Source organism: Leishmania infantum, chromosome 6 (genome assembly GCF_000002875.2).
Source record: "Leishmania infantum JPCM5 genome chromosome 6".
In the NCBI taxonomy this organism is placed as follows: domain Eukaryota; phylum Euglenozoa; class Kinetoplastea; order Trypanosomatida; family Trypanosomatidae; genus Leishmania; species Leishmania infantum.
Genome location: NC_009277.2, coordinates 505331 through 523352, shown reverse-complemented (window position 1 = coordinate 523352; position 18022 = coordinate 505331). Strand labels below are relative to the sequence as shown.

The 18022-nt window shown below is 53.8% G+C and overlaps 5 protein-coding genes across 5 annotated transcripts; 4 read left to right on the top strand and 1 right to left on the bottom strand.

Annotated features, from left to right (window-relative positions):
* Positions 1–2646: 2646 nt before the first annotated feature.
* LINJ_06_1360 (conserved hypothetical protein) lies at positions 2647–4575 on the bottom strand (the record flags this gene model as incomplete). The annotated part of the gene is made up of 1 exon (XM_001463175.2): positions 2647–4575. The coding sequence occupies one exon, from the start codon at positions 4573–4575 to the stop codon at positions 2647–2649; it is 1929 nt and encodes a 642-aa protein (XP_001463212.2).
* A 4774-nt stretch (positions 4576–9349) lies between these two features.
* LINJ_06_1350 (hypothetical protein, unknown function) lies at positions 9350–9721 on the top strand (the record flags this gene model as incomplete). The annotated part of the gene is made up of 1 exon (XM_001463174.1): positions 9350–9721. One exon carries the CDS (start codon positions 9350–9352, stop codon positions 9719–9721), a length of 372 nt encoding a protein of 123 aa, XP_001463211.1.
* Positions 9722–10921: 1200 nt separating this feature from the next.
* LINJ_06_1340 (protoporphyrinogen oxidase-like protein) lies at positions 10922–11617 on the top strand (the record flags this gene model as incomplete). Its single annotated transcript, XM_001463173.1, has 1 exon — positions 10922–11617. The coding sequence occupies one exon, from the start codon at positions 10922–10924 to the stop codon at positions 11615–11617; it is 696 nt and encodes a 231-aa protein (XP_001463210.1).
* A 1025-nt stretch (positions 11618–12642) lies between these two features.
* Positions 12643–13548, top strand: LINJ_06_1330 (coproporphyrinogen III oxidase; the record flags this gene model as incomplete). Its single annotated transcript, XM_001463172.1, has 1 exon — positions 12643–13548. The coding sequence occupies one exon, from the start codon at positions 12643–12645 to the stop codon at positions 13546–13548; it is 906 nt and encodes a 301-aa protein (XP_001463209.1).
* Positions 13549–15272: 1724 nt separating this feature from the next.
* LINJ_06_1320 (putative pteridine transporter) lies at positions 15273–17234 on the top strand (the record flags this gene model as incomplete). Its single annotated transcript, XM_003392176.1, has 1 exon — positions 15273–17234. One exon carries the CDS (start codon positions 15273–15275, stop codon positions 17232–17234), a length of 1962 nt encoding a protein of 653 aa, XP_003392224.1.
* Positions 17235–18022: the final 788 nt, after the last annotated feature.

Genomic DNA, 18022 nt, shown 5'->3' with positions numbered 1-18022 from the left:
CCTAACCCTAACCCTAACCCTAACCCTAACCCTAACCCTAACCCTAACCCTAACCCTAACCAGTACACCAGTACACCAGTACACCAGTACACCAGTACACCAGTACACCAGTACACCAGTACACCAGTACACCGTCACGCCCTCGTCCTGTTGGAGAGGGTGTCGCTGTGCAAGGAATCAGTGGAGAAAAAAACCCTAACCCTAACCCTAACCCTAACCCTAACCCTAACCCTAACCCTGGTCCCTAACCCTGGTCCCTTAACTTGCCGGTACACACACACACACCTGCACCGGTCACTAATCAACATACTTCAGTCGTCGCCATCCAGCATCGCAGGAGTGAACAGAACACTCGGCAGAGTGCATCCACAGACATCATTCGGAGAAAGAGACTGCATTTTCGGAGCCAACGAGCAATGTTGTGCGGTGGCTACGGGAGGAGGGGATGAGCGTTGACCTCGCGCAGCCTCTCACCCATTTTGGCGATGCGCTCCATCCGCTCCGCCCTTTTGCAACGCAACGTGCAGGTCACCGCTGAGTTCGCCATAGCGACAATCCGCTCCGGGGAGACAAATGGTTTTAGAAATACCGAAGCCAGGGTGAGGTGGTGAGTGGCGTGAGCATAGCCGAGTACTTCTGCGTGCGGGGCACCGCCCATCGTTTCCAAAACCGCTCTCGGCGTGCAAGGCTCGTCGTCATGAACGCTGCGCACCGGATCAATATCATGAAAGAGAGCGTGCGTGAGCCCAACGTGAGCAATGCCGTCCAGGGCGCCGTGTATGGTCGGTCCTGTGAAGTGAAAAGGAGAGGCGACACGAAAAAGCGAATGAGGGGAAGAGAAAAGGGGGAAAAAGATTCTGTGCGGTCATGTGCAGCGTGCATTCCGGCAGAGGAGCAGGAGAATGTCTTGGCGCGTGCAAGGATGCGCGTGCGTCCTCAGCGGGGTGCAAGGAGGCGACTTGGTGGTGCGGGGGCGGCACTGGTACGCGCGCGCATGCGATGAGCGCTCATCTGCTATGCGAAAATGAGGCGCGCCTCTGTTGGCCTCCCTGCCTTTTTGGTGTCGAAGGTTGGTTTTCTGGTGAATCACAAATCACACCCGGCAGAGAAGCCGTATGACATGAACAACAACGAAGAAAAGAAGGGGCATCATGTAGTTTCGCTTTCGCCTACACATGCTGATGAACAGTACACTTGCACGACGCCTTTGTTTTTCAGCAGTAAGGAACTGTAAAGAGGCGCATGTCAGTTTTTGTGCAGGATGAGACACAGTTCTGGCACTTACCTACCGTTTCAAGCGTACTTTTCGACCCCACACTCACAGTGACAAAACAAAGTCACCTACGTCTGTACATGGTTCTCCCCAAGAGCTTAGCTCATGCACATGCATAGGTGAATGAGAGGCTGAAACAAAATACGAAAAGAGCAAATGGCACGTTGGTCCATTTATGCATATGGCGTTTTGTTGTCTGTTTTGTCTTTGAGGTAAAAGGAAACACATCCTATCAATTTTCTACTGGGCTCCTACACAACTGTCAAGTTTTAAAGCTGGAGGATACTCGAATCAAGTCGTAGACTGCTCACGGGGGCGTAAGCATCAAGATGCTGTGTGCCCAAGAGAGGTAATAATAATAAAGCACCAATGGAAGTGCTCAGGAGAATAAGCTGAAGCCGAGCAAGGAAACAGCGAAGGTCACTTTTTTGGCTGTTTTGTCGAACAAAGCGTGATAAGTTTGCTCGCATTGCTGTTTATGTCTGACGTGCTTTTTCCAGCAGGTGCTCTCTTTTCGTATTACTGAGACCAAGAAGGAAAGGATGCCGATCGCTGCTACACACTGACTGCGCAGGGGTTGCTTCTACGAATCAGGTTGTCAGCGTTCTACAACGAGGGAAGCGAGACAAAGTCAGTGGTAGGCTGTCCAGACTTCATAGCCGGAGAGCATGCCTGGAAAAGCGGAGGGCCTCAAAGTCGAGAAACAAAAGAGAAAAAAGTCACGACGTGCACGAGAAGCGAGCGCGATTATGAACATCAGCCCACCAGAAAAGATGTCGGATGCTGAAAAAGCTTATTTGTCACGAGATGGAGCCTTGAGCGGGCGTGCGCCACATCTTTTCTCCGGAGAGCCGCCTGAAACAGGTGCAGATGATCAGCTGGCAAGAATCACAGTGCCCATGAGAAAGGCCCTGCCAGTGCCGAGGTTCGCCATGAGCGCATCGTGCTTCTTCAGCAGCATGGTAGGGGAACCCCATCCGAAAAAAGAGGCTTTCTTTCGATCGCACCCGATGACAACTGAGCGCAAGCACACATATGTGATAGAAAGACGAAAGAAATATTGAAAGAAAACATAACTTTGACGGCGATGCTACCCACTATGGGGTATGACGGGCTCTGGGGAAGAAGCAACCTCAGAGGTCATGGACGACGCTCTAGTACGAATGAGTGCTGCACGAACAGAGCCACTACGGTCAACAGAGAGGAAAAACGCGTAGAAATCGCCCCACATCTGCAGTGCGTTCGCTGCGATGTGAGCTCTCGCTCACTTTCGCAGGCCTGTCATCTGCGCTTGCTTGTGCAGTCGCAGATCCCTTCCGCGCTGCTATTGTTTTCTTTCCCCCTTTGCCGGCCGTACTTTGGGGGACGGGCTGCTAGCAGCTCTTACTGTGCTTGAGCATCGTGTTTGTGAAGATCAGGTCGACGACTGTGCCGAGCGTGATGCCCACAGTCGCGTAAAGGGCTCCAATGTTCATGCCCATCTCACGGCGGGTCGCCCACACGTCGTTGAGATTGCAGTGAATAGCCTTTATCGCATCGCGCTCCTCTTGGGTGAGGGGAAGCCCAAGAATCTGAGCCTGTGGTGCAGCGCTTTCGGTATCACATTGCGAGGGTTGGGGCATGATCTCGTTCATGGGCTTGCGCTCCAGCTTGGCTACCACGGGTGCCGCGCGCTCGTCGGCAGCCTTCTTTCTGGGTTCACTGTCCTCGGCATATCTGCACCGGCTCACGTCGTGGCCCTTGCTTGTGAGATACGCTTCCACGGCCTCGCGCTCCTCGCGCTCGCGCAACGTCGTGCTCCGCTTCAGGATGAGGTACAACACGTTCACGTACGAGGCACCGCCCATCAACCCGATGAAGATCATCCACGCGAACAGGATGAAGGACAGGCCAACCTGTCGGCTCTTCGTGTTCGACTTGATGTACATAACTCTGGCTTGCACAATCCAGCACACCGCGTTGACGACCTGGATGATCGATATGATGCCCACATACGGGATCTTGACGATCAGCAGCGAGCTGCGCGAGATGAGCACGCCGAGCTGGTAGCAAAACTGGCACACAACGTACGAGTTCTTCACCCAGAAGTTGTCCTTCCACTCCGGCTCACAGTAGAAGCTGAACGGCGCCATCAGCTGCGCAGCGTACTCAGCAATATACACGACAGCGAGGTTGAAGAAGAACCAGATCATGGTGTTGTGCATAAAGATCAGGTCTGGGCCCACGTCACGCCACCAGCGACGCAGCCCGTTGCTCGGCGAGCAGCACCCGCATATGACGCGGCAGCACGGGTAGTACAGTCCGTCGCCCTCCTCAGCGATTGGCTCGGGCTTGTGTACGACCGGCGACCGGTGCCATGACACGGCACGGATGTTCATGATCATTTTGATCTCGTAGTCCTCCGACACGCTGACAACGTCGTGTCGAGCAAGCGCCCTTTCGCGCAGCAGGCAGATGTGCGCGTCCTCCTCCCCCTCCAGGCAGTAAATAATGATATCCTCTCTCTTCCCATTCGTGCGTGTCGCCACAAGTACCTTGCGCGGAGACACCATACCTAACATGAAGCACAGCCAGTAGATGATGCACAGAGGTGTGGACACCAGGAACGTCTGCTGCTGCGTCAGGCCGGCGCTGGTGAGGCCCAAAAAGATGAGCGACGCGGCGACGCCGGAGATGCCTGTGCCGCTGCTCCACGCCCCGACAATCGAGTCGGGGTAGCGCTGTACGAAGGTGAGCATCACGCTCTCTCCATAATTTGAGGCAGTGCCGAGAAGAACAACGCCAATGAGCATCACAACAAACGCTGCCACGTTGTTATGTCCTCCCATTGGCGTTGCGAAACTGACGAAGAAGATGCCTAGCAAAGAAGAGAGAGCCATCGCCGTGATGCGCAGATTGTAGGACACACGGTTCGCAATGAACATGTTGAGTATGCGGGCGAAGATGCCGAAAAAGATGTTCGCCCACGTGATAAGGGCGACAAGTTTCTTGAGGCCGTAGCCCTCCGCAAAGCTTGCAGCAGCCGACATGACGAGGCAGTAGTGGAAGTTGTTGATGAAGCCCACCAGCCACAGGAAGACGCTGTTGCGGATGATCGTGCGCTTGAACAGACGGTGTACAGTCGTAGCATCGCGCTTGTAGCGCTCGCCCTCCTCAACGCTGCTGGGTTCATTCTGCGCGAGTAAAATAGACTGGTTGTCCACTACGCCGTCTTTCCCCCAGTCTTCCGTGGTCATTCGAGTAGCAGCGTCCACTTCGACGCCCTCCCGGCTAGGCTCGCCCTTCCCATCAATGCCACGCATCAATGACGTGTGGTGGGCAGGAGTTGCGCAGCTTGTTACTGAGGAGGGGCAACGACAGGAAGTGCGGAAACGGAGGCGTGCTATTGGGCATGCATAGAGTGCTGGCGGTGCGTGGATACTTTTCTGACTGAGAAGGAATGCTGAGGATGTGTTTCGGCGTGTGTTGTAAGTATAAGAGAAAGGGGTACAGGGTGAGGGAAAGTAGCTGATACGTGAAAGAGAGATCCTCAACAAAGTGTCCATTCGGCGGTACAACATGAGTTGAGCGCCACGCCACCCGACTGTGTCACAAGTCCCATCAGCTGGTGCAAAGCATCTGTGGAGACGCGGGACAGCAACGCGTCAACGCAATCATCTCAGCACGGCCCCTGTCTCAAACGCCACCGAGCCGCCTCGCAGGTCGCTACGTGGTGTATCCCCCTCGAGGTGGCACTCAGACTCCCCAAACGAGCAGACAGCTTGAGAGTCGGGTGGGTGGTGTTCGGGTCACGCTGACGCTCTGCCCATCAAATGGATGGAACAAGCGTGCCCACTGCCGCAGATGACGCCAACGCAACGCTATCCACCATCTGACCGCCGGCATTAGTAGCGCTACATCGCTCTGACATCACCACGCCCTAGGTGCCTGATGCCGTCACCACTAGAAGTGGCTGTGCACTGACTGGGATAGAAGAGCTGCCTGTCTTCCCGCATAGAGTATGGTACTGGGCACCGGTGCCACGCACTGAGGTGTCCTCCGACATCAGGAGCAAAAAGCAGCAGAAGAGTATCCGTAGTGCATGTCACGAAAGCATCTTTTGTCTTTTTCCTGGTGTAGTATCTCTACTCAATATTTATAAGTAAAGTCGCTAAACTCGTACGTCCAACAGGTTTCGGGGCGTTTGCACTTTGTCTTCTTTCACATTGAGAATGGTTACAAGGGAACTTCTGTTGATGCAGACAACTGAGCCAGGCTTTTGCGTCTATACTTTGAACACGCACGGGGTAGTGAGCAAACAGAAAAATGGTGGAAGTGAGGCCGGCGAAGGGAAAGAAAAACGTATTGCTTTAACGCGCCAGTGCACTGTTCATTTGCGATAGAGACTGAAAGGAAAGTAATTCAAATCTTGAAAGTGAAAACTGAAGGTTACCACCCGCAACGGGAGGCCAACATAGAACTGAGAGTGAGTCAAGTGCAGGTGAAAAACTGACCGCGCCTTTACAATCCAGCACTTCCTCAGCGTTCACAGCAACAGGTTCACGCTATCTGCAGTGCAACGCTCCAATGTATAGCTAGCTCCCTAGCGGGCATCGTAGAGAGTCTTCTACACACGATGGTCATCGCATCTCTTGCAGAAGCGCGTATCGCATGTAATCTTCATGAGACTCTTTGTGATTTTTTTTTGCATGTGAAGCAGATGAAGTGTACGTCTTTCTCTGCATCTCGAGCCAGTGCGCTCCAGGATAATTGGGCCTCGTTGTGCTTTGCCCAATGTGCAGACGGCCTCCAATGCAGTACCAGGCAAAATGGAAAGAGCACAGCAAAGCTGCGGAACCTACGCTGCCGTAAAGTAGCGCAGCGAAAAATGCAAAACAGGGAGCGCTATTGCGAGCGACACAGAAGAATGGTGAGGAGAGTGGAGCAAAATGTGTTTTTGACTCCTGTGTAGTTGGTTTTTTCCATCCTCCGGATTAGCGAACGTTGCGGGTAAGGAAAAAAATGCCGATCACGTACGAAACGCATTGGGGTGGCATAATGCATCCTCTGAGTGATGTGAGGCAAGTCCACCCACAAAGGGGAGAAGTGCGACTGCATCGCAAGCACGCTTTCGAAACTCAAAGCTTAAAAGACAGCCGTGCAGAACGCAGGTCAGACACCTGTGCAGCAGCGGACAACAGCCCTGCTTCACGAGGAAAAACAATGAGAAAAGAGATTGTGGGCAGCCGATTCAGCAGGAAGCGCATTTACAGTTACTGGAACAACTGGCAAAACGAAGCAGCGACGCAAATCATGTATCCTCGGTGAGCTGTCTCAAGGCCCGCGAAATCGCTCGCCGAATCGGCTTTGATCCCCAGAGCGGGAAGCGCCATCACCCTAGGAAGAGGAAAACATAACAAGCTAATCACATAGGATATCATCCAGGTGGTGCTGAGTATTATAGATGTTGAGACCCAATATGTCGTTCACTCCGCTGAATCGGGCCACCAGAGGTTTTGACTTGGAAGCCTCACTGTGAAGTGGCAGGTCCACCAGCTCTGTGCGCCGCGAAGCATTCAGCTCTTAGAGAAAAGAGCGATTTTGCAGCGGTGCTCAGTTCCGCACGGCTGTATCCGACATACTAAGATGACGGGGCTGTAGTGCGTCAGCAAGGGGGCATGAAATGGGCTTGCCTTTCGCAGTTCGTCAGTTCAAGTTGTTCCAACATTGCACAACAGCCTGGTCCGACCACGATGGTCAAACAGCCGCCCATAGCATTGATGCAGAGCAGATGAGGCGCCTTCTGCAGTGGAGGGAGCGAGTGTAAAAGCTGGCACCACAGAACAGAACCACTTTCCAGCGTTCCTTATGAAGCGACTGCGATGAAGTTGCGCAGCCCACTCCAGGCAGCGGCCACCGTCCGCAGCAAAGGGGCTTCAACAGCAAAGACAGAGCTGGGAAGCGACGTAGTGGGAATGCTATACGCATCCAGCGCTGGGCAGCGCGACAAGTCGACCACATACAAAAAACTATCGGCACCCATATTCAGAGACGGTAGCTGAGCCGCCAGGGCGAAATTGACCCCATCGAGGTTTCCTATGTTGGTGTGGATGTAAATTTCCTCAAGATGTGGTGGGCTGCAGCAGAGCGGTAAATGGGCGGCATTAAAGGGATCCAGGTGCAGCTCGCGGTGCGCTCCATGGGTCTCTCAGACAGAAAAGAGATTGCGAAACGCAGTACCAGAGGGCATCAATTTCCGAATGGGGCAGGAACAAGTTGCCGTTAGTGTGAAAGGGGAAAAAGCAAAAGAAAAGCAACCTCTGAGCCGCGCTTATCAAAGCGTGATGGTAGAGAAGTAGCGAGCGGGATGCACTACCTCCTTTTACGAAATCGAGGCAGACATGCACTGTGCGCCCGCAGAGCGCCGCCCACAACGGGACATGGAGCCGTTCTTCGTCTAGTGTGGTGCTGTGCGCTGTCTTCAAAGTGGCCGCAGTCGTTTCGTCACCCATTTTCTGCTGTACGGTGACTTTGTTGAAAGCGTCGGTCCTACGCATCTCCCCGTAAACAAGTTGTCTGCGGTGAGAGGCCATGGGGGCAAGACGGCAGTCTTTGCCACAGTAGCTTTCAATATGCACGAGCAGGCCATCAGTCGGCGGAGGGGCAACCTGCAATCTGCGCTGTCGTCAGTGCACCACCTGAGTATTGGATGTTTGGCTCGTTGGGCTGCGGTGAAGGCTATGCCGACGCTGCCGAAGGGATGCTGCCCGACACGGAAGGTGAGTGGCGTCTCCACCACTGCGTCCTGTGGAGCCTCAGTAATTATCATTTGAGAGCTGCCCGCAGGTGCTGCTGTTCAAAGTGCGGAGACGAGGTGCAAAAGAAGGAGGCTAGTGGCTGCGGTGGAACTCAGACAAAAAGTGCTACAGCAAAATAGAGTGGCACTACGGTCGAAGAGTGGGCGCAGGAAACGAAGTAAAACACTAACGGGCTGATACACAGGCTCGAATCATGTCGTTGAGCCTGCGCCAGTGTCTCTCCGGCTACCACCACGCTTCTCTGAGCGTCCCAAAGGGTGCCTGTCTGAAGGTGCACCGGCATTGAAGTCAGAATTCCTTTTTGCACATGGGGTAAAACGGGCCGCCACTACTTTTTGGTGGGTAGCTGCTACGTTGTTTATCGCCTTCCTGCCGCTCTTCCCCCTACAAGATTTGCAGATGCGAGTGTGAGTTTGCCTGAGCCGGTAGGAAACAAATGCGAGGCAACTTGTAAAACAGTGGGGGGGGGGGCACCATGGAGCTCGCTTGGGTTGAGCGCCGCTTCCGAGCGCAGCGACAAGCAGCCAATAACCGCGTTGCACAAGGGATTCGGGTTGTATTTTTCGTAACGCAATCTACCTCACGGCCTCTGTTTCGGTGTAAAGAGTTGCGACTGGATAACCTTAGCTTGTTCAAACGCATCTTGGAAGCTGGGCTTCTTTTCGTTTTCGCGTGCTTTTGGCTCCTGTTCTGCAATGTGGCCAGTCCATCTGAAGCTGTCTTGGCGAGCTAGCGACTTCAAATAGGGGCAAGCGACACGCAAGCTCTTCGTATTTTCACCTTTGGATCACAGAATTTTCTGTTACGATAGAGGCTCGCCGAAGGGAATGGGAATCCGTCATGCAATTATCGGGACTCCTTGTAAGCGGGAATCATTGTGTGCTTTTGTTTTCGTTTTACTACTCGCAACCTCTGCGCGCATTTCTCTCGCACCGGTGCATCATGATCCATGTAGCCTGAAATGAGGAAAAACAACACAAAAGGGCGACATGCCGACTGCAAATTTGACACGTCTCGGAAGCAAGAGATGGCACGAGTATCGTTGTAGTGGCTGTCTCAACAACGCGGGGCGAATGGGCATGTGGATGCGTTGCGCTCTTGTGCCCGTTGCCGCCTCTCATCTCTCTTTGCCTTTTTGCATTCCACTCTCATTTCGTTCTCCATTGATCAAAAAGCGACGCGATTGTCTTTTCCTCTTTGCGTGGGCAGTTTTCAACTTCATAAGCCAGTCAACTGTTTTGCGACCAACAAACCCAACATAAACTGTAAGCACTACATCATGCAGTACGTTGCCGAGCCCTCCTCCATCCGCGTTTATTACCGCGGAAACAAGTACGATGTTCCGCTGGAGTTTGCAACTCGCATGCATCCAGGTGGCAGCAGCATTCTCATGCGCTATAAGGACGGCGACATCACGAAGGACTTTGAGAAGATGAACCACTCCGTCGATGCAGCGGTAATGCTAAATGAGTGGTTGGTTGACGGCAATCATTTCTCTGAAGTCTACAGGTCTGCTTCATCCTGCAAGGGTGGAGAAGAGAACGGGAATCAGCAGAAAAAGGAGTCTGATAAGTCGAAGCGCTGGAACCGCTTGGCCATCGCCTTCGGAATTGCCTCGATTGTTACTGCGGTGGAAATGCGTAAGCACTGAAGGAAGAGTGAAATGGGTGAGCAGCGTGTTCACATCGGTATTTCTTTTTGCTTTTGGAATATTTCCTGCGTGCCACTCCCTTTTTTTTTTTCAGTGATTCTGGGGTCGCAGCATCCTTTTTTTTTTTCCTTTCTTTAGTTCTTTCCTTTATGAGGGTGTACACCTCAGTATGGTACTAGGACGAAGCATTGACGTCATCGATAAGTCAGAGCGGTGTGGCGCTACGCATGTCGGCCATCAGATCCTGGATGGCGTTGCGTCGGAGCCACCCGCGGCCGCGGACACGTTTGTGGCACCCTTATGACAGGCGAAGCGTCCGCGTGCCTCGAACCTGTCCCACCCACGCCCCGGCCTTCACAGCGCCCGCTGCTGGTGTGGCGGGGAGCCTGAGAGCCGCCCCCCCCCCCGAGCGGGGATGCGCCAAGGCGGCGGACCTGCGAGGCGGGGGTGCGGGCAGAGGTTGAGGCAGGGGCCCTGCGCCGATGGCTGCGTCGGCGCATTGCTGTATCGCCTGCGCCTACGGCGGTTTCGCACCAGGAGGCTGGCGTTGAACAGGCAGGGTAGAGTGGAGTCCACCTCATGTTTTAGCGCAGAATGAGCGTGATAGCAAAAAAAGAAAGGAAAGCAGTTAGTTGTTCCTATCTTTGACTGAACTTATTTACTGATATGGAAGTGCTCTCCCTCTATCACACACAGTTTACTTTTCTTTTTCCGTTTCGCAGAACCCATACGTGCCTCTTGGTCTTTTTCTCTATTTTGCATTCTTTTCCAGGCGATTCGAGTGAGCGTGAAAGGGAATACTGTGTAAAAAAGTAATGGTTGTAGCAGAATGAACGCCTGAGACAGCGTACTGTTAACATGTGGCATTTGGTATTACTGTGTTACACAGAAGAGGCGCTGTATGTGTAGACGTCGGAGCGTCGTCGGCGGAAGAGTGTTTGCAACGACGAAGATAGATCGTTTCTCTGATCTTCTTGGGCCTTGGTCTATGCTTTTACTCACTGCTTTTTCTCGCTTTTATCGTGGGAGTTGGTTTCACGCCAAACACTTAATCACCGACAGCAAGGTGCTAGCATGTATTCTTTCCCTTTTACAAGTTCGCCATCTGCGGAGTTGTTGCCTTGAATCAGAGGTGCTGCGTGTTTCTCAAGTGACGTGCTTCAGGGAATTTTGTCAGCTTTCAGCTTCTGTCTGTTCACAATGGCGTCACAGAGCCCCAAGTACCTAATGTTGTACTCTACAACAGACGGGCATACTAAAACGATTGTGGATACAATAGCAACGCTACTCACCGACGAGACAAAGGCGCGGTGCGATGTTGTCGACATCAAGGACGGTAACAGTTACGTGCTGGCAGACTACGAAAAGGTTCTCCTCGGTGGGTCCATTCGCTACGGGCATTTTAGCGCTGCCTTTATCAAGTATGTCAAGCAGCACCATAGTGAGCTTAACGCTATGCCGTCGGCTTTCGTCAGCGTCAATCTCACAGCACGCAAGTCAGACAAGAACACCGCTACGACTAACGTTTACACACGCAAGTTTCTCAATCAGTCATCATGGTCTCCGCAACTTGTCGGTGTCTTTGCAGGCGCGTTGCGGTATCCTCGCTACAACTTTTTTGATCGGGTCCTGATTCAATTCATTATGATGGTCACAGGTGGGGAAACGGATTCGACGAAAGAAATTGTGTACACTGATTGGGGTGCTGTTCGAGTGTTTGCGTCTGACTTCGCAGCTTTACCTTTGGCAGTACCACCGCGGCCGAAGGCGAATGCAGCAGAGAAGCCTGATGGCATTCTCAGAAGTGGCAACGGTGCGCGCTGTTTGCTCGCGATAGTCGGCATGTCAGCGGCTGTCGTTGTCGGAATCCGTATAATCGTTGCAAAACGCGGATAGAGCGTGCTCATTAATGCGCTTTCGGTTCTGTTCTCGCGAAGGGAGACTTCTGGATGTGGCTTCAGTTTCCGGTGCCTATTCTCTGTGAAAGCCAGGCGGCGGTTCTATCCCTAGCAATGCGAATCTTCTTCTGGTGGTGTCAGAGCCACGCACTTACGACGTGGGGAAGGTGAGAGCGATGTAGCGCTATGGATGTCGGCGTTCAGGTCGTGCATAGCGTAGTATCGGAGCGGCCTGTGGAACTGAACGGGTTTGTGTCATCCAGGTGATGGACGACGGGCGAATGCAAGCCGAACCTATTCCCCCCGGCCGCCACACTGCCCACTGCTGTAAGAATCCTTAGCCGCCCTGATAGGGATGCGCCAAGTGGGGACCTGCGAGGCAGGTGGTGGGTAGAGGTTGAGGAAGAGGCCTTGTTGAGATGACTGAGTTGGTGCACTGTTGTAGTGCGTGTGTACGGCTGCTTTGCAGCAGCCGATGGGGCGTGCTACAGGCCGGGTGGGGTGGTGTTTACCTCATCTTGTACGGCATATTGAAGATGCTGAAACAAGAGCGACGAAAACCCTCTTCGCTTGTGTTCGAAATGGAAAGGCGCATCCGAAAGTTCTCGTAAGGATAAAATGTTATGCGGGCGTCAACTCCTCATGGAGAAAACAAAGCTGGCATCCCTCACTGTGTGTAGCATCTGATTTTATACGATCTCAGGAAAACACCTTGTGCCGCACAGCTAAAGTGCCACAGTTGCGTCTTCCAGCTGTTTTTGTGCTCTTGGCAGCTTTTGTGTTCACAGGTGCTTTCAACTGCCTTGCGCTGTGACAGTGTGTGCCCGCTGCTACTGTTCCTTTTATGTTTGCCCTCTTATCACCTCTCACGGTGAAGCACTCGCTCTCTCATGAGCTTTTTTTTCTTCCTTGTTGCATCGTTGGCTCAGGATAAGTCGAAAAGAGACAGTAGCGCGGGTCTCCATCACCGTAGTGTTACCTTATCACCCCCACGCGTGGCCCAGACAAATATTTTCTCTAAAAATGTCGCTTGCAATCGAAGCTGTAAAGGACTTTCTTGTGAAGCTTCAGGATGACATATGTGAAGCTCTCGAGGCGGAGGACGGACAGGCAACGTTCATGGAAGATAAGTGGACACGCGAGGGCGGCGGTGGCGGCCGCACGCGCGTCATGGTGAATGGCGCCGTGATCGAAAAGGGCGGCGTGAACTTTTCACACGTGTATGGGAAGGGACTGCCAGGGTCCTCGACAGAGCGGCACCCTGACATGACTGGTTGCAACTTCCAGGCGATGGGAGTCTCGCTTGTTATCCATCCAAAGAACCCCCATGTCCCCACATCGCACGCGAATGTGCGTCTCTTTGTTGCCGAGAGGGAGGGCAAGGAGCCGGTGTGGTGGTTCGGTGGCGGCTTCGATCTCACGCCGTACTATGCTGTGGAGGAAGACTGCCGCTACTTCCACCAAGTCGCACAGGACCTCTGCAAGCCCTTCGGCGCTGACGTGTACACGCGCTTCAAGGTGTGGTGTGACGAGTACTTCTTCATACCTTACCGAAACGAGGCCCGTGGGATTGGCGGCCTCTTCTTCGACGACCTTAACGAGTGGCCGTTTGAGAAATGCTTCGAATTTGTGCAGGCGGTGGGCAAGGGCTACATTGATGCGTACATCCCAATTGTGAACCGGCGCAAGAACACACCATACACAGAACAGCAGGTGGAGTTCCAAGAGTTCCGCCGCGGACGGTACGCGGAGTTCAACCTGGTGATTGACCGCGGCACGAAGTTCGGCCTCCAGTCTGGCGGTCGAACCGAGTCCATCTTGATTTCACTGCCGCCGCGTGCGCGCTGGGGCTACGATTGGCAGCCAGAACCTGGCACGCCGGAGGCACGGTTGACGGAGTACTTTTTGATGAAGAGACAGTGGGTGTAGGCCACTCTCTCTACCGTGGTGCCATGCACATCCCACACTTATATTTCGCTATGTGACTGTCGTGATTTGCTGTGTGTGCGGGAAGCGAGGGTGCATGCGCAGCCGTGTGTTTTTTCGGTACCTTGCTAGCTGGAGCCTGCACGTATTCCGTCTTTGCCGTCCGCAGCTTCGATCAACTTTGAGTTGAATACTCCGTTGGTCGTCGGCAGCACGGTAGCGCAGCAGCAGCGACCATTCTACGTGGCTTGTGCTGGACCATCACGTGCTTTGAGTCACGAACCGGACATTATTCGTTTGTCAAGTTTTTTTCTTCCTTGATTCCACTGTCTTGCAGTAACAGGCGGGCCGCTCACATCGCGTCACACAGTCGGAGGGCGTAGCAAGCGCGGGCTTGCAGCGACGTAATCAAGGAAGTGCTGCGTGGTGCGCTGGGGTGCCATCGAAAGCAAAATCAAGGGTGCCCCATCGCTCTTCCATTTCTTTCACACCATCACGGCCCTCTTACGCTTTTACACCTGTTGTGTGGACTGAAAACGCAACGCAGCATTGTGCTCTCCGTGGTTGTGGCCTAGCTCTGGTGGTCAGTGCAGCTTGTTGTTGCTTCTCTGCGCGCATGTATAGTGTGCGGTACCTGTGATGATTGAGACTCTGCGGTGGTGCCCGCGACGCTGGCGTGCCCCCTGCAGCGCGTTATCGAAACACAGACTTTCTGCTAACGTCATTGATCTTTTTCCTCTCCCCTACCCACGCCTGAAGGCACTAATATGAGGTTTCGGAAATGGCTCGCCAATGGCGAGTTTTAGTGCTTCGCGACTTGCGTTTCAGATGCTCTCCAGTGGTGTGGGAATGGTGCAGTATTCCACGGTGGCTAGGCAGCCGCGCAGTCTCACAACCACATGCGAACCCGCGCTTTATTATTCTATTGTGGTGGCTGGCATACCGGTTGTCTGTTTAACGAAGTCTTGTGCGTTCCTAGTGATTGCGGCCACCACTAATCAACTCTATATCTCTTCTGGAACCCGATCACTTTCCTACCAACCGAAGGAGTGCTGGTCGCGCCACTTCATGGGGAGCAGTTTGGTAGTATCAACTTTCTCTGGTGTGCTGGGGTGCTAAAAGAAGACTCCGAGCCAACCGCCGCTGAGATTGAAGAGGAGGGCATCGCGACGCCCTCAGAAGGCCGTCCAAGCGGAGGGGCATCGGTGGCTTGAAAGTGGCCGCGATTGTTCCTGTGCTGCGCGTTCATGAAGCACACGTTTTCTCCCTACTCCCTGCAGGAAAACTCTGCCAAGGGTTCCAGTGGCGGTGTGCTGAAGACGTACGTGAAGGACGCAACGCATACCGCAAAAAATAAAAAAGGCAACAACTCCTTTTTCTTGGTGGATAAACGAGGTTTGCTTTCGTCGTTTGCCGACAACGTCATGGAAGGCTTGACGACGTGGCATGCATAAAGCTGTTCCGCCAAGGTGCATTGTGACTTGACGTCACTACTTCCCCCCCCTTTTTTGTCATTCCTCGACTTCTCACCTCCTACTCATTCTCTACAACGTTGCGTGCCAAGTGTCTCACAGTGACTCGGTGATGTTTTTTCTTTTAATTCCACAACTTCAGTAAAGCAGCAACTACACCATCTAAAAAAAAACAACGGTTTGACTCGTAATTTGTGTCTTCGCTCATACGTTTTTGTACAACTTTTGGCTTTCATACGTTTTTCTTGCTTTCCCATGGCGTCCGCACATCCGATTCAGGAGATGCGCAACGGCGGCGCTGCCGACCACCGCGAAGATGGCGCGACTGAGGTTACCCATGCAGAGTATGAGCACCCCACAGCGACGAAGTGGTTCAATGCTGCGCCTTGCTTGCGCTATATCCCACTGTTCGGCGAGGTCACTGCCGCCTTTGGACCCAAGTTCTCCCTCTCTCTCGGTCTGTGCTACACGCTGTCGAAGGGTGCAGCCAGCCGAATTATCAACGTCTCTCGCCAGCCGATGTTCATTGTCCACTACGGACTGAACGTTGCACGGTATCAGCGCCTTGCCACCATGTACAGTCTCGGGTGGTCGCTGAAGCCATTCATCGCCTCGATTGCCGACGTGATCGCGCTCTTTGGCTACACGAAGCGGTGGTACATGGCGCTCTCGGCAGTGCTGGGCACAGCGGCCGCTCTGGCGTATGCACTGCTGCCTGCGAAGGAGTCGTCGGCGAACGCCGCTGCGGCGTTTGTGTTTCTCACCTGCTTTGGCAAATCCAACATCGACATTCTGTCCCAGGGCCACTTTAGTCGGTCGATGCGCGAAAACCCTGAGGCGGGCCCATCGGTGGTGAGCTGGGTGTGGGCCATGACGTTTGTCGGCACCATCCTCGCGTCCTGCATGATGGGACCCTTGTCAGATGCCAAGCTGACGTACGTTGGCATCATCTTGTCGGCTGCGCTGCAGCTCGCGACAATCTTCTTCTTCGTTTTCAACATGTACGGTGAAAAGAAGAACCGCACGAACCGCCGCAAGGACGCCCTCATGCAGTTTTGGGAGCTGAAGCGCTTGGAGAAGCAGCAGGCCGCCAAGGCTGTCGATGGTCACGTGGTAGAGTCCATCGTGGACTCTGGTGACGTGAAGGGGCTCGCAGTGGCCGAGGTCGCCGGTGATTCGCGAGAGGATGATGACGCAGATTTCGTGGAGCCAGATATTGGTTCGTGTCTCGGCGGCGCAGTGGAGGTGAACGTCGACGTTGCAGTGCGGAACTGGCGGCTCATCGTGTACGCGCTGATTATGACGTGCGGCATTACCACCCAGGCCTGTGTTATGGTGCTCGGCACCCGGCGCCATCTCCTGTACGCTTGCATTGGTATCGCCACCGTGTTCATGGCTGGCGCCTTTCTCTCGCTGCCGTTGATCGTCGCCAAGGCAGCCGTTTTTATCTACCTCAACTCTCTCCTGTACTTACAGATCCCTGGCGCGCTCTCCAACTTCTACCTCGCGAAGCCCAAGTGCCTGCCGGACGGCCCGCACTTTTCGTACACGTTTTACCAGACTGTCGGCGCCCTCATCACGGACGCCGGTGGTGTGACCGGTGCCGTTCTCTTCACCCGCTTCTTCTCGAAGCACAGGTACGCCTTTGTCTTTATCGCGACGACACTGCTGCAGGCACTGGGCTCGGTCTTTGATCTGATCATCGTCAAGCGGTGGAACGTGCACATTGGCATTCCGGATCACGCCATGTATATTCTGGGTGACGCGATTGTGTACGAAATCTGCTTTGTGATGTCGCTGATGCCGGGGCAGATCCTCATGTCCCGCCTGTGCCCGCGCGGCACGGAAACGATTGCATTCGCTCTCTTGGCTGGCTTCAACAGCGCCGGCAATTCGATGTCCCTCGCCGTGGGCTCTCTTCTAATGGAGAACTTCTGGCCTGTCTCTGCAAAGCCGCCGTGCAACTTCAAGAACGTGCCATACTTGATCATAGCGGGCCACTTGTGCACGCCGCTGCTGGTCATCCCACTCGCGTTCCTGCTGCTGCCGAAGGCACGCATCTGCGACCGCATTGACATTGACGGCAACGTCATCGCAGAGGACGCCAAGACCGTTCAGGAGCGGCGCTGCCCTGTTGTCAAACCACACGCCGCCTTCGAAGGTGAAGGGCAAGGACCAGAGACCAAGCAGGGGGACTCACGGGAGCCAAAGGCCTGAGGAGGAATGTCGCGCAGTTCCGCGGCTGCACCTCCCAGGGTGCTGAGCCGGAGCAGACACGTCGTGTTTTTTTTTCGTTTTCCAACATCGAGAAGGAATGCTCTTTGGCGTGTGGGTGGTGGTGGAGTCGACTGCGTGCTTGCGTGTGTGTGTGTACAGCGACGCTGCACAATCCTACCCCCGTTGCGTCATTGACGCGTTGTTTTCTGATACTTTAAGGATTGTTTCGAATTTTTTAAAAGTGATTTCCTGATTGAGAATGCATCCAGCCTAGCAAACCCGAAGTCGTCGTCGTCTTCCAGTTCGCTTTTGTCTTGAAATTTAACTCCGGATTTCTCTCGCGTTTTCTTTTACCCGAAGTGTGATGCGTATACGCTGACCAAAGAAAACGGTGGAGTCAAGGCCGCTTCTATTTTTTTTTTACGTGCTCGTTCTGTTGTCTACCACCCTTCCTCCGTAAACCGCACGGTCTGCCAAATAACCACTCGCCATGATATGGTTGTCTCTGTTGTTCATCGAAGTTCTCTCCACATCCGCGTGCAACACGGTGTTCACCTGACAAGAAAAAGACCACAACAAAAACGAATGCTGAACCACGCCGACAGAGATGATTCCCCACGCAGGATGCTCTCTCTTCGCGCAGCGATAGCCGCTATTTCGACATGCCGTTGACGCGCATGCGCGCCACAGGATCAAACCTCCTTCGCTCTCTGCGCGCCTTCGCCTGCGGATCTATTCTGTTTCCCTCTGCGCTCGCCTCTTTTTCTTTCCCTTGCGGTGGCGCCCGG